The sequence below is a fragment of the Electrona antarctica genome, assembly GCF_951216825.1.
Source record: "Electrona antarctica genome assembly, chromosome: 5".
NCBI lineage: Eukaryota > Metazoa > Chordata > Actinopteri > Myctophiformes > Myctophidae > Electrona > Electrona antarctica.
Genome location: NC_136810.1, coordinates 390,001 through 404,676, shown reverse-complemented (window position 1 = coordinate 404,676; position 14,676 = coordinate 390,001). Strand labels below are relative to the sequence as shown.

At 46.9% G+C, this 14,676-nt stretch overlaps 1 protein-coding gene across 1 annotated transcript in view; it reads right to left on the bottom strand.

Annotated features, from left to right (window-relative positions):
* The window catches only part of LOC306923229 (leucine-rich repeat serine/threonine-protein kinase 2-like), a gene marked incomplete at its 3' end in the record, with an annotated part of 52,331 nt that overhangs the window by 2,632 nt on the left and 35,023 nt on the right, over window positions 1-14,676 (bottom strand). Inside the window, exons 6-7 of the mRNA XM_079501261.1 lie at window positions 7,727-7,861; window positions 7,613-7,617 (exon numbers count right to left, since the gene is read on the bottom strand). Of these exons, the coding sequence (XP_079357387.1) occupies window positions 7,613-7,617; window positions 7,727-7,861 (140 nt within the window). The remainder of the gene's footprint in view (window positions 1-7,612; window positions 7,618-7,726; window positions 7,862-14,676) is intronic.

Genomic DNA, 14,676 nt, shown 5'->3' with positions numbered 1-14,676 from the left:
CAAAAAAAAAAGTTTGCAAGTTTGATGAAAAAAGTGGTTTGCAGCATAATCAGATTAGAGCAGACATGGTATCATAGTGTCCTTAGAGACAGACATGGTATCATAGTGTCCTTAGAGAGCAGACATGGTATTCATAGTGTCCTTAGAGAGCAGACATGGTATCATAGTGTCCTTAGAGAGCAGACATGGTATCATAGTGTCCTTAGAGAGAAGACATGGTATCATAGTGTCCTTAGAGAGCAGACATGGTATCATAGTGTCCTTAGAGAGCAGACATGGTATCATAGTGTCCTTAGAGAGCAGACATGGTATCATAGTGTCCTTAGAGAGCAGACATGGTATCATAGTGTCCTTAGAGAGCAGACATGGTATCATAGTGTCCTTAGAGACAGACATGGTATCATAGTGTCCTTAGAGACAGACATGGTATCATAGTGTCCTTAGAGAGCAGACATGGTATCATAGTGTCCTTAGAGAGCAGACATGGTATCATAGTGTCCTTAGAGAGCAGACATGGTATCATAGTGTCCTTAGAGAGCAGACATGGTATCATAGTGTCCTTAGAGACAGACATGGTATCATAGTGTCCTTAGAGAGCAGACATGGTATCATAGTGTCCTTAGAGAGCAGACATGGTATCATAGTGTCCTTAGAGAGCAGACATGGTATCATAGTGTCCTTAGAGAGCAGACATGGTATCATAGTGTCCTTAGAGAGCAGACATGGTATCATAGTGTCCTTAGAGACAGACATGGTATCATAGTGTCCTTAGAGACAGACATGGTATCATAGTGTCCTTAGAGAGCAGACATGGTATCATAGTGTCCTTAGAGAGCAGACATGGTATCATAGTGTCCTAGAGACAGACATGGTATCAGTGTCCTTAGAGAGCAGACATGGTATCATAGTGTCCTTAGAGAGCAGACATGGTATCATAGTGTCCTTAGAGAGCAGACATGGTATCATAGTGTCCTTAGAGAGCAGACATGGTATCATAGTGTCCTTAGAGAGAAGACATGGTATCATAGTGTCCTTAGAGAGCAGACATGGTATCATAGTGTCCTTAGAGAGCAGACATGGTATCATAGTGTCCTTAGAGAGCAGACATGGTATCATAGTGTCCTTAGAGAGCAGACATGGTATCATAGTGTCCTTAGAGAGCAGACATGGTATCATAGTGTCCTTAGAGACAGACATGGTATCATAGTGTCCTTAGAGACAGACATGGTATCATAGTGTCCTTAGAGAGCAGACATGGTATCATAGTGTCCTTAGAGAGCAGACATGGTATCATAGTGTCCTAGAGACAGACATGGTATCATAGTGTCCTTAGAGACAGACATGGTATCATAGTGTCCTTAGAGAGCAGACATGGTATCATAGTGTCCTTAGAGAGCAGACATGGTATCATAGTGTCCTTAGAGAGCAGACATGGTATCATAGTGTCCTTAGAGACAGACATGGTATCATAGTGTCCTTAGAGAGCAGACATGGTATCATAGTGTCCTTAGAGACAGACATGGTATCATAGTGTCCTTAGAGACAGACATGGTATCATAGTGTCCTTAGAGAGCAGACATGGTATCATAGTGTCCTTAGAGAGCAGACATGGTATCATAGTGTCCTTAGAGACAGACATGGTATCAGTGTCCTTAGAGAGCAGACATGGTATCATAGTGTCCTTAGAGACAGACATGGTATCATAGTGTCCTTAGAGAGCAGACATGGTATCAGTGTCCTTAGAGACAGACATGGTATCATAGTGTCCTTAGAGAGACAGACATGGTATCATAGTGTCCTTAGAGACAGACATGGTATCATAGTGTCCTTAGAGAGCAGACATGGTATCATAGTGTCCTTAGAGAGCAGACATGGTATCATAGTGTCCTAGAGACAGACATGGTATCATAGTGTCCTTAGAGAGCAGACATGTTATCAGTGTCCTTAGAGAGCAGACATGGTATCATAGTGTCCTTAGAGACAGACATGGTATCATAGTGTCCTTAGAGAGACAGACATGGTATCATAGTGTCCTTAGAGACAGACATGGTATCATAGTGTCCTAGAGACAGACATGGTATCATAGTGTCCTTAGAGAGCAGACATGGTATCATAGTGTCCTTAGAGACAGACATGGTATCATAGTGTCCTTAGAGACAGACATGGTATCATAGTGTCCTTAGAGAGCAGACATGGTATCAGTGTCCTTAGAGAGCAGACATGGTATCAGTGTCCTTAGAGAGCAGACATGGTATCATAGTGTCCTTAGAGACAGACATGGTATCATAGTGTCCTTAGAGAGCAGACATGGTATCATAGTGTCCTTAGAGAGCAGACATGGTATCATAGTGTCCTTAGAGACAGACATGGTATCATAGTGTCCTAGAGACAGACATGGTATCATAGTGTCCTAGAGACAGACATGGTATCATAGTGTCCTTAGAGACAGACATGGTATCATAGTGTCCTAGAGACAGACATGGTATCATAGTGTCCTTAGAGAGCAGACATGGTATCATAGTGTCCTTAGAGAGCAGACATGGTATCATAGTGTCCTTAGAGACAGACATGGTATCATAGTGTCCTAGAGAGCAGACATGGTATCATAGTGTCCTTAGAGAGCAGACATGGTATCATAGTGTCCTAGAGACAGACATGGTATCATAGTGTCCTTAGAGAGCAGACATGGTATCATAGTGTCCTTAGAGACAGACATGGTATCATAGTGTCCTAGAGACAGACATGGTATCATAGTGTCCTTAGAGAGCAGACATGGTATCATAGTGTCCTTAGAGAGCAGACATGGTATCATAGTGTCCTTAGAGACAGACATGGTATCATAGTGTCCTAGAGACAGACATGGTATCATAGTGTCCTAGAGACAGACATGGTATCATAGTGTCCTTAGAGACAGACATGGTATCATAGTGTCCTAGAGACAGACATGCATTTACAGCAACATTTCGGTTCACGTTCATGAATGCAAACGCGTAGCCAGTGCAATTTACATTCTTACTGTTGTCAGAGAGGGTTGAATGAATGCCTTCGTCAAGTCACATTGCTCTAGCCCTTTACCTTAAAGATGTATAGAGCGTCGCAGTCCCGCCCCCTACCATGGACCAGGAAATTAAACTCATAGACATTTCTTAAAGTATTTATTTAAAGACGGTTACGCCGCGGACAAAGCCAACTCGAGTCGTGACAACTCATGACAACACAAACAATATTTTGGACCAAACAAATAATTAGAAAGAAGACAAAAACGGCAGGTTACAACACTTTTTTTGTTGTTTTTCTTCTTTGTAATTATTTGTTTCGTCCAAAATATTGTTTGTGTTGTCATGAGTTGTCACGACTCGAGTTGGCTTTGTCCTCGGCGTAAACGTCTTTAAATAAATACTTTCTGAAATGTCTATGAGGAAAATGAACGTAGAATCATTTCCTGGTCCATGGTAGGGGGCGGGACTGCGACGCTCTATTACTGTATAATTTAGCTGGGGAACTCCCTCAAGGACCCCTAGGGGTCCCCGGACCCCCTGGAACTCCCTCAAGGACCCATAGGGGTCCCCAGACCCCCTGGAACTCCCTCAAGGACCCCTAGGGGTCCCCGGACCCCACTTTGGGAACCCCTGCATTACATTAGCAACCCAACCAGTAAATCATGTGCAGCCTGAGTACCGTCCATGCAGACAAGAGAGCACGCCTACCTGATCAGGTGACTAGTCTCACTCTCTACCTGGTCAGGCGACTAGTCTCACTCTCTACCTGGTCAGATGACTAGTCTCACTCTCTACCTTATCAGGTGACTAGTCTCACTCTCTACCTGGTCAGGCGACTAGTCTCACTCTCTACCTGGTCAGATGACTAGTCTCACTCTCTACCTGGTCAGGTGACTAGTCTCACTCTCTACCTGGTCAGGTGACTAGTCTCACTCTATACCTGGTCAGGTGACTAGTCTCACTCTCTACCTGATCAGGTGACTAGTCTCACTCTCTACCTGGTCAGGTGACTAGTCTCACTCTTTACCTGGTCAGGTGACTAGTCTCACTCTCTACCTGGTCAGGTGACAAGTCTCACTATTTACCTGGTCAGGTGACTAGTCTCACTCTTTACCTGGTCAGGTGACTAGTCTCACTCTCTACCTGGTCAGGTGATTAGTCTCACTCTCTACCTGGTCAGGTGACTAGTCTCACTCTCTACCTGGTCAGGTGACTAGTCTCACTCTATACCTGGTCAGGTGACTAGTCTCACTCTCTACCTGGTCAGGTGACTAGTCTCACTCTCTACCTGGTCAGGTGACTAGTCTCACTCTCTACCTGGTCAGGTGACTAGTCTCACTCTCTACCTGGTCAGGTGACTAGTCTCACTCTCTACCTGGTCAGGTGACTAGTCTCACTCTATACCTGGTCAGGTGACTAGTCTCACTATCTACCTGGTCAGGTGACTAGTCTCACTCTCTACCTGATCAGGTGACTAGTCTCACTCTCTACCTGGTCAGGTGACTAGTCTCACTCTTTACCTGGTCAGGTGACTAGTCTCACTCTCTACCTGGTCAGGTGACAAGTCTCACTATTTACCTGGTCAGGTGACTAGTCTCACTCTTTACCTGGTCAGGTGACTAGTCTCACTCTTTACCTGGTCAGGTGACTAGTCTCACTCTCTACCTGGTCAGGTGATTAGTCTCACTCTCTACCTGGTCAGGTGACTAGTCTCACTCTCTACCTGGTCAGGTGACTAGTCTCACTCTCTACCTGGTCAGGTGACTAGTCTCACTCTCTACCTGGTCAGGTGACTAGTCTCACTCTCTACCTGGTCAGGTGACTAGTCTCACTCTCTACCTGGTCAGGTGACTAGTCTCACTCTCTACCTGGTCAGGTGACTAGTCTCACTCTCTACCTGGTCAGGTGACTAGTCTCACTATCTACCTGGTCAGGTGACTAGTCTCACTCTCTACCTGGTCAGGTGACTAGTCTCACTATCTACCTGGTCAGGTGACTAGTCTCACTCTCTACCTGGTCAGGTGACTAGTCTCACTCTCTACCTGGTCAGGTGACTAGTCTCACTCTCTACCTGGTCAGGTGACTAGTCTCACTCTCTACCTGGTCAGGTGACTAGTCTCACTATCTACCTGGTCAGGTGACTAGTCTCACTCTCTACCTGGTCAGGTGACTAGTCTCACTCTCTACCTGGTCAGGTGACTAGTCTCACTCTCTACCTGGTCAGGTGACTAGTCTCACTCTATACCTGGTCAGGTGACTAGTCTCACTCTCTACCTGGTCAGGTGACTAGTCTCACTCTCTACCTGGTCAGGTGACTAGTCTCACTCTCTACCTGGTCAGGTGACTAGTCTCACTCTCTACCTGGTCAGGTGACTAGTCTCACTCTCTACCTGGTCAGGTGACTAGTCTCACTCTATACCTGGTCAGGTGACTAGTCTCACTCTCTACCTGGTCAGGTGACTAGTCTCACTCTCTACCTGGTCAGGTGACTAGTCTCACTCTTTACCTGGTCAGGTGACTAGTCTCACTCTCTACCTGGTCAGGTGACAAGTCTCACTATTTACCTGGTCAGGTGACTAGTCTCACTATTTACCTGGTCAGGTGACTAGTCTCACTCTTTACCTGGTCAGGTGACTAGTCTCACTCTCTACCTGGTCAGGTGATTAGTCTCACTCTCTACCTGGTCAGGTGACTAGTCTCACTCTCTACCTGGTCAGGTGACTAGTCTCACTCTCTACCTGGTCAGGTGACTAGTCTCACTCTCTACCTGGTCAGGTGACTAGTCTCACTCTCTACCTGGTCAGGTGACTAGTCTCACTCTCTACCTGGTCAGGTGACTAGTCTCACTCTCTACCTGGTCAGGTGACTAGTCTCACTCTCTACCTGGTCAGGTGACTAGTCTCACTATCTACCTGGTCAGGTGACTAGTCTCACTCTCTACCTGGTCAGGTGACTAGTCTCACTCTCTACCTGGTCAGGTGACTAGTCTCACTCTCTACCTGGTCAGGTGACTAGTCTCACTCTCTACCTGGTCAGGTGACTAGTCTCACTCTCTACCTGGTCAGGTGACTAGTCTCACTCTCTACCTGGTCAGGTGACTAGTCTCACTCTCTACCTGGTCAGGTGACTAGTCTCACTCTCTACCTGGTCAGGTGACTAGTCTCACTCTCTACCTGGTCAGGTGACTAGTCTCACTCTCTACCTGGTCAGGTGACTAGTCTCACTATCTACCTGGTCAGGTGACTAGTCTCACTCTCTACCTGGTCAGGTGACTAGTCTCACTCTCTACCTGGTCAGGTGACTAGTCTCACTCTCTACCTGGTCAGGTGACTAGTCTCACTCTATACCCGGTCAGGTGACTAGTCTCACTATCTACCTGGTCAGGTGACTAGTCTCACTCTCTACCTGGTCAGGTGACTAGTCTCACTCTCTACCTGGTCAGGTGACTAGTCTCACTCTTTACCTGGTCAGGTGACTAGTCTCACTCTCTACCTGGTCAGGTGACTAGTCTCACTCTCTACCTGGTCAGGTGACTAGTCTCACTCTCTACCTGGTCAGGTGACTAGTCTCACTCTTTACCTGGTCAGAGCTCTTTTTTCTACAACCCCCTGCAGTGGCGTGCACAGACATTTAGAGGGGCAGGTGCTCAAGTTAAAAAAGGGCACCTTGTGCAGCGCGTGGAACCGGCCGGTTGCCTTAATCCATTTTGGGCGGGAACCCCTTTTGGTGTTAGCATTATGTTATGCTTTAGCTATTGAAAAATAGCAGATCTACAAGCTTATAGCGCGCCACCGAGTGGCGCGCTATGAGCTTGTAGGTCTGCTATTTTCGAAAAACCAAAAAAAAAAAAGAAGAAAAAAAAAAAGTTTTTTTTCCCCTTTTTTTTCAAAAGGGCACATTGCCAAAAGGGCAGGGGGTGCTCTAGCACCCCCTAGTGTCTATCTGTGCACGCCACTGACCCCCTGCCTGGGGGTCTTGATTCATTCCCTGTATTTCTATTTGGCTTATAACTACAGGGAATGAATAGAGACAGGGTCCTGATGATTCATATCTATGCTCAATACATGATACATTCTAAATTCATAAGAACTGTCTGGCTGAATGATGAAATGCAGATCACCCTTTTCCTACGACAGTACTTTCCATTTCCTTCTACAAGCTTTGGGGCGGCGGTGGATCAGCGGTAGAGTGGCCGGATGGTAACTGCAAGGTTCCCGGTTCGATCCCTGTGGGCTCCCCCAGAGTTAGTGTCGAAGTGTCCTTGAGCAAGACTCTGAACCCCTGATTGCTCCTGATGTGCAGGTTGGTGCCTTGCATGGTTTCCTCCACCATCGGTGTGTGAATGTAATGTAATGTAATGTAATGTAATGTAATGCACCATCTATGTAAAGGTGTGTTATTATCCAGCCTTTTGTGACGGGCTAGGCTAGGCTAGGCTAGGCTAGGCTAGGCTAGGCTAGGCGAGGCTAGGCTAGGCGGTTCAGAGGGCATGGCCTTACCAGGGCTGGCCAGAGAGAGAGGGTTCAGAGGTCAGGGTTCAGAGGGCATGGCCTTACCAGGGCTGGCCAGAGGGAGAGGGTTCAGAGGTCAGGGTTCAGAGGGCATGGCCTTACCAGGGCTGGCCAGAGGGAGAGGGTTCAGAGGTCAGGGTTCAGAGGTCATGACCTTACCAGGGCTGGCCAGAGGGAGAGGGTTCAGAGGTCAGGGTTCAGAGGTCATGACCTTACCAGGGCTGGCCAGAGGGAGGAGCACCCTCATGGCCTGTAGGAGCAGCTCTGGACTGTCCTGGAAGGTCTGCAGCGCCGTCAGGACCACCGCATGGTCCTGGTTCTCCATGAAGTCCACCAGGTGGTCCTCACTGACTGAGGAGGGGGGGAGAGAGGGGGGGGGATGGGGAGAGAGGGAGGGAGAGGGGGAGGAAGAAAGAAAGAAAGAAAGAAAGAAAGAAAGTCGTGTTGTGAGCTTGTAGATCTGCTATTTTCTGCATTGCAACCAAGTGTAAAATGACTTATACTGGATCTCTTGTCCACTAGTCCCTTCCTAACATTTTAGTCTAGTTTTTATTTGTTGACAAAATCGACAGTATATTTAGTCTTAGTTTTAGTCATCATGGCTTAGTTTTTATGTAGTTTTTGTCAGTGAAAAAAGGTAGTCATGTTTTAGTCAACAAAAACAACACTGATATTGATCCCCTGTGTGGTAGGTGTCGCTCAGCCCCTGGCTGCCACTTACATACTACAGATGTTTTGGTCGTGCCGTTCTTTACAGAGATATTGGACTGAGATCTTTGACACCGTGTCGAGGACACGTGGCGTTTTGAAGCACCCGGAAGACTGCCGGAAGTACAATTATAACTCAATGGCTCGAGCGAGCGGAAGTTTAGCCTAGCCTTTAGCCCCGGACCGCTTACGCACGTCCACCTCCATTAAAGTGCTGCAATTCCACATTTTGCCAGTAGGGAGTGGCAGCTTCAACGTTGGATAGCCTTACTGGGGGCTTGGGTACGGTACCTCTCTACTGTACGGTACGGTACCTCTCTACTGTATGGTACGGTACCTCTCTACTGTATGGTATGGTATGGTACGGTACCTCTCTACTGTACGGTATGGTACGGTACCCCTCTACTGTAAGGTATGGTACGGTACCTCTCTACTGTACGGTATGGTACGGTACCTCTCTACTGTATGGTATGGTACGGTACCTCTCTACTGTACGGTATGGTATGGTACCTCTCTACTGTATGGTATGGTACCTCTCTACTGTATGGTATGGTACGGTACCCCTCTACTGTAAGGTATGGTACGGTACCTCTCTACTGTACGGTATGGTATGGTATCTCTCTACTGTATGGTATGGTACGGTACCTCTCTACTGTATGGTATGGTACGGTACCTCTCTACTGTATGGTATGGTACGGTACCTCTCTACTGTATGGTATGGTACGGTACCCCTCTACTGTATGGTACGGTACCTCTCTACTGTATGGTATGGTACGGTACCTCTCTACTGTATGGTACGGTACCTCTCTACTGTATGGTATGGTACCTCTCTACTGTATGGTATGGTACCTCTCTACTGTACAGTATGGTACGGTACCTCTCTACTGTACGGTATGGTACGGTACCTCTCTACTGTACAGTATGGTACGGTACCTCTCTACTGTACGGTATGGTACCTCTCTACTGTACGGTATGGTACCTCTCTACTGTATGGTACGGTACCTCTCTACTGTATGGTACCTCTCTACTGTACGGTATGGTACCTCTCTACTGTATGGTATGGTACCTCTCTACTGTATGGTACGGTACCTCTCTACTGTATGGTATGGTACCTCTCTACTGTATGGTATGGTACGGTACCTCTCTACTGTATGGTATGGTACGGTACCTCTCTACTGTACTGTATGGTACGGTACCTCTCTACTGTATGGTATGGTACGGTACCTCTCTACTGTACGGTATGGTACCTCTCTACTGTACGGTATGGTACCTCTATACTGTATGGTATGGTACCTCTCTACTGTATGGTACGGTGCCTCTCTACTGTACGGTATGGTACCTCTCTACTGTATGGTATGGTACCTCTCTACTGTATGGTACGGTACCTCTCTACTGTACGGTATGGTACCTCTCTACTGTACGGTATGGTACCTCTCTACTGTATGGTATGGTATGGTACCTCTCTACTGTATGGTATGGTACCTCTCTACTGTATGGTACGGTACCTCTCTACTGTATGGTATGGTACCTCTCTACTGTACGGTATGGTACGGTACCTCTCTACTGTATGGTACGGTACCTCTCTACTGTATGGTACGGTACCTCTCTACTGTACGGTATGGTACGGTACCTCTCTACTGTATGGTACGGTACCTCTCTACTGTATGGTACGGTACCTCTCTACTGTATGGTACGGTACCTCTCTACTGTATGGTACGGTACCTCTCTACTGTATGGTACGGTACCTCTCTACTGTATGGTATGGTACGGTACCTCTCTACTGTATGGTATGGTACCTCTCTACTGTATGGTATGGTACCTCTCTACTGTACGGTATGGTACCTCTCTACTGTATGGTATGGTACCTCTCTACTGTATGGTATGGTACCTCTCTACTGTACGGTATGGTACGGTACCTCTCTACTGTACGGTATGGTACCTCTCTACTGTATGGTACGGTACCTCTCTACTGTACGGTACGGTACCTCTCTACTGTATGGTATGGTACCTCTCTACTGTACGGTATGGTATGGTACCTCTCTACTGTATGGTACGGTACCTCTCTACTGTATGGTATGGTACCTCTCTACTGTATGGTATGGTACCTCTCTACTGTATGGTATGGTACCTCTCTACTGTACGGTACGGTACCTCTCTACTGTATGGTACGGTACCTCTCTACTGTACGGTACGGTACCTCTCTACTGTATGGTACGGTACCTCTCTACTGTATGGTACGGTACCTCTCTACTGTATGGTACGGTACCTCTCTACTGTATGGTATGGTACCTCTCTACTGTATGGTATGGTACCTCTCTACTGTATGGTACGGTACCTCTCTACTGTATGGTATGGTACGGTACCTCTCTACTGTATGGTATGGTACCTCTCTACTGTATGGTACGGTACCTCTCTACTGTATGGTATGGTACCTCTCTACTGTATGGTATGGTACCTCTCTACTGTATGGTATGGTACCTCTCTACTGTATGGTATGGTATGGTACCTCTCTACTGTATGGTATGGTACCTCTCTACTGTATGGTATGGTACCTCTCTACTGTATGGTATGGTATGGTACCTCTCTACTGTACGGTATGGTACCTCTCTACTGTATGGTACGGTACCTCTCTACTGTATGGTATGGTGCCTCTCTACTGTATGGTATGGTACCTCTCTACTGTATGGTATGGTATGGTACCTCTCTACTGTATGGTATGGTACCTCTCTACTGTATGGTACGGTACCTCTCTACTGTATGGTACCTCTCTACTGTATGGTACGGTATGGTACCTCTCTACTGTATGGTATGGTACCTCTCTACTGTATGGTATGGTACCTCTCTACTGTATGGTACGGTACCTCTCTACTGTACGGTATGGTACCTCTCTACTGTATGGTACGGTACCTCTCTACTGTACGGTATGGTATGGTACCTCTCTACTGTATGGTACGGTACCTCTCTACTGTATGGTATGGTACCTCTCTACTGTATGGTATGGTACCTCTCTACTGTATGGTACGGTACCTCTCTACTGTATGGTATGGTACCCCTCTACTGTATGGTATGGTACCTCTCTACTGTATGGTACGGTATGGTACCTCTCTACTGTACGGTATGGTACCTCTCTACTGTATGGTATGGTACCTCTCTACTGTACGGTATGGTACCTCTCTACTGTATGGTACGGTACCTCTCTACTGTATGGTACGGTACCTCTCTACTGTATGGTATGGTACCTCTCTACTGTATGGTATGGTACCTCTCTACTGTACGGTATGGTACCTCTCTACTGTATGGTACGGTACCTCTCTACTGTATGGTACGGTATGGTACCTCTCTACGGTATGGTACGGTACCGCTCTACTGTATGGTATGGTACCTCTCTACTGTATGGTATGGTACCTCTCTACTGTATGGTACGGTACCTCTCTACTGTATGGTATGGTACCTCTCTACTGTATGGTACGGTACCTCTCTACTGTATGGTACGGTACCTCTCTACTGTACGGTATGGTACCTCTCTACTGTATGGTATGGTACCTCTCTACTGTATGGTATGGTACCTCTCTACTGTATGGTACGGTACCTCTCTACTGTACGGTATGGTACCTCTCTACTGTACGGTATGGTATGGTACCTCTCTACTGTACGGTATGGTACCTCTCTACTGTATGGTATGGTACCTCTCTACTGTATGGTATGGTACCTCTCTACTGTATGGTATGGTACGGTACCTCTCTACTGTATGGTACGGTATGGTACCTCTCTACTGTACGGTATGGTACCTCTCTACTGTATGGTACGGTACCTCTCTACTGTATGGTACGGTATGGTACCTCTCTACTGTACGGTATGGTACCTCTCTACTGTATGGTACGGTACCTCTCTACTGTATGGTACGGTATGGTACCTCTCTACTGTATGGTACGGTATGGTACCTCTCTACTGTATGGTACGGTATGGTACCTCTCTACTGTACGGTATGGTACCTCTCTACTGTATGGTACGGTATGGTACCTCTCTACTGTATGGTATGGTACCTCTCTACTGTATGGTACGGTATGGTACCTCTCTACTGTATGGTATGGTACCTCTCTACTGTATGGTACGGTATGGTACCTCTCTACTGTATGGTACGGTATGGTACCTCTCTACTGTATGGTACGGTATGGTACCTCTCTACTGTACGGTATGGTACCTCTCTACTGTACGGTATGGTACCTCTCTACTGTATGGTACGGTACCTCTCTACTGTATGGTACGGTACCTCTCTACTGTACGGTATGGTACCTCTCTACTGTATGGTATGGTACCTCTCTACTGTATGGTATGGTACCTCTCTACTGTACGGTATGGTACCTCTCTACTGTATGGTACGGTACCTCTCTACTGTATGGTATGGTACCTCTCTACTGTACGGTATGGTACCTCTCTACTGTATGGTACGGTACCTCTCTACTGTATGGTATGGTACCTCTCTACTGTATGGTATGGTACCTCTCTACTGTATGGTATGGTACCTCTCTACTGTATGGTACGGTACCTCTCTACTGTATGGTATGGTACCTCTCTACTGTATGGTATGGTACCTCTCTACTGTACGGTATGGTACCTCTCTACTGTATGGTATGGTACCTCTCTACTGTATGGTATGGTACCTCTCTACTGTATGGTATGGTACCTCTCTACTGTATGGTATGGTACCTCTCTACTGTACGGTATGGTACCTCTCTACTGTATGGTATGGTACCTCTCTACTGTATGGTACGGTATGGTACCTCTCTACTGTATGGTATGGTACCTCTCTACTGTATGGTATGGTACCTCTCTACTGTACGGTATGGTACCTCTCTACTGTATGGTATGGTACCTCTCTACTGTATGGTATGGTACCTCTCTACTGTATGGTACGGTACCTCTCTACTGTATGGTACGATACATCTCTAATGTACGGTATGGTACCTCTCTACTGTATGGTATGGTACGGTACCTCTCTACTGTATGGTATGGTACCTCTCTACTGTATGGTATGGTACCTCTCTACTGTATGGTATGGTACCTCTCTACTGTATGGTATGGTACCTCTCTACTGTATGGTATGGTACGGTACCTCTCTACTGTATGGTATGGTACCTCTCTACTGTATGATATGGTACCTCTCTACTGTATGGTATGGTACCTCTCTACTGTATGGTATGGTACCTCTCTACTGTATGGTATGTTACCTCTCTACTGTATGGTACGGTACCTCTCTACTGTATGGTACGGTACCTCTCTACTGTATGGTACGGTACGGTACCTCTCTACTGTATGGTACGGTACGGTACCTCTCTACTGTATGGTACGGTACGGTGCCTCTCTACTGTATGGTACGGTACGGTACCTCTCTACTGTATGGTACGGTACGGTACCTCTCTACTGTACGGTATGGTACGGTACCTCTCTACTGTATGGTACGGTATGGTACCTCTCTACTGTATGGTATGGTACGGTACCTCTCTACTGTATGGTACGGTACCTCTCTACTGTATGGTATGGTACCTCTCTACTGTATGGTATGGTACGGTACCTCTCTACTGTATGGTACGGTACGGTACCTCTCTACTGTATGGTATGGTACGGTACCTCTCTACTGTATGGTACGGTACGGTACCTCTCTACTGTATGGTATGGTACGGTACCTCTCTACTGTATGGTACGGTATGGTACCTCTCTACTGTATGGTACGGTACGGTACCTCTCTACTGTATGGTACGGTACGGTACCTCTCTACTGTATGGTACGGTACGGTACCTCTCTACTGTATGGTACGGTACGGTACCTCTCTACTGTATGGTATGGTACGGTACCTCTCTACTGTATGGTATGGTACGGTACCTCTCTACTGTATGGTACGGTACGGTACCTCTCTACTGTATGGTACGGTACGGTACCTCTCTACTGTATGGTACGGTACGGTACCTCTCTACTGTACGGTATGGTACGGTACCTCTCTACTGTATGGTACGGTATGGTACCTCTCTACTGTATGGTACGGTACGGTACCTCTCTACTGTACGGTATGGTACGGTACCTCTCTACTGTATGGTATGGTACGGTACCTCTCTACTGTATGGTATGGTACCTCTCTACTGTATGGTACGGTACGGTACCTCTCTACTGTACGGTATGGTACCTCTCTACTGTATGGTATGGTACGGTACCTCTCTACTGTATGGTATGGTACCTCTCTACTGTATGGTACGGTACGGTACCTCTCTACTGTACGGTATGGTACGGTACCTCTCTACTGTACGGTATGGTACCTCTCTACTGTATGGTACGGTACGGTACCTCTCTACTGTATGGTACGGTACCTCTCTACTGTATGGTACGGTACCTCTCTACTGTATGGTACGGTACGGTACCTCTCTACTGTATGGTATGGTACCTCTCTACTGTATGGTATGGTACCT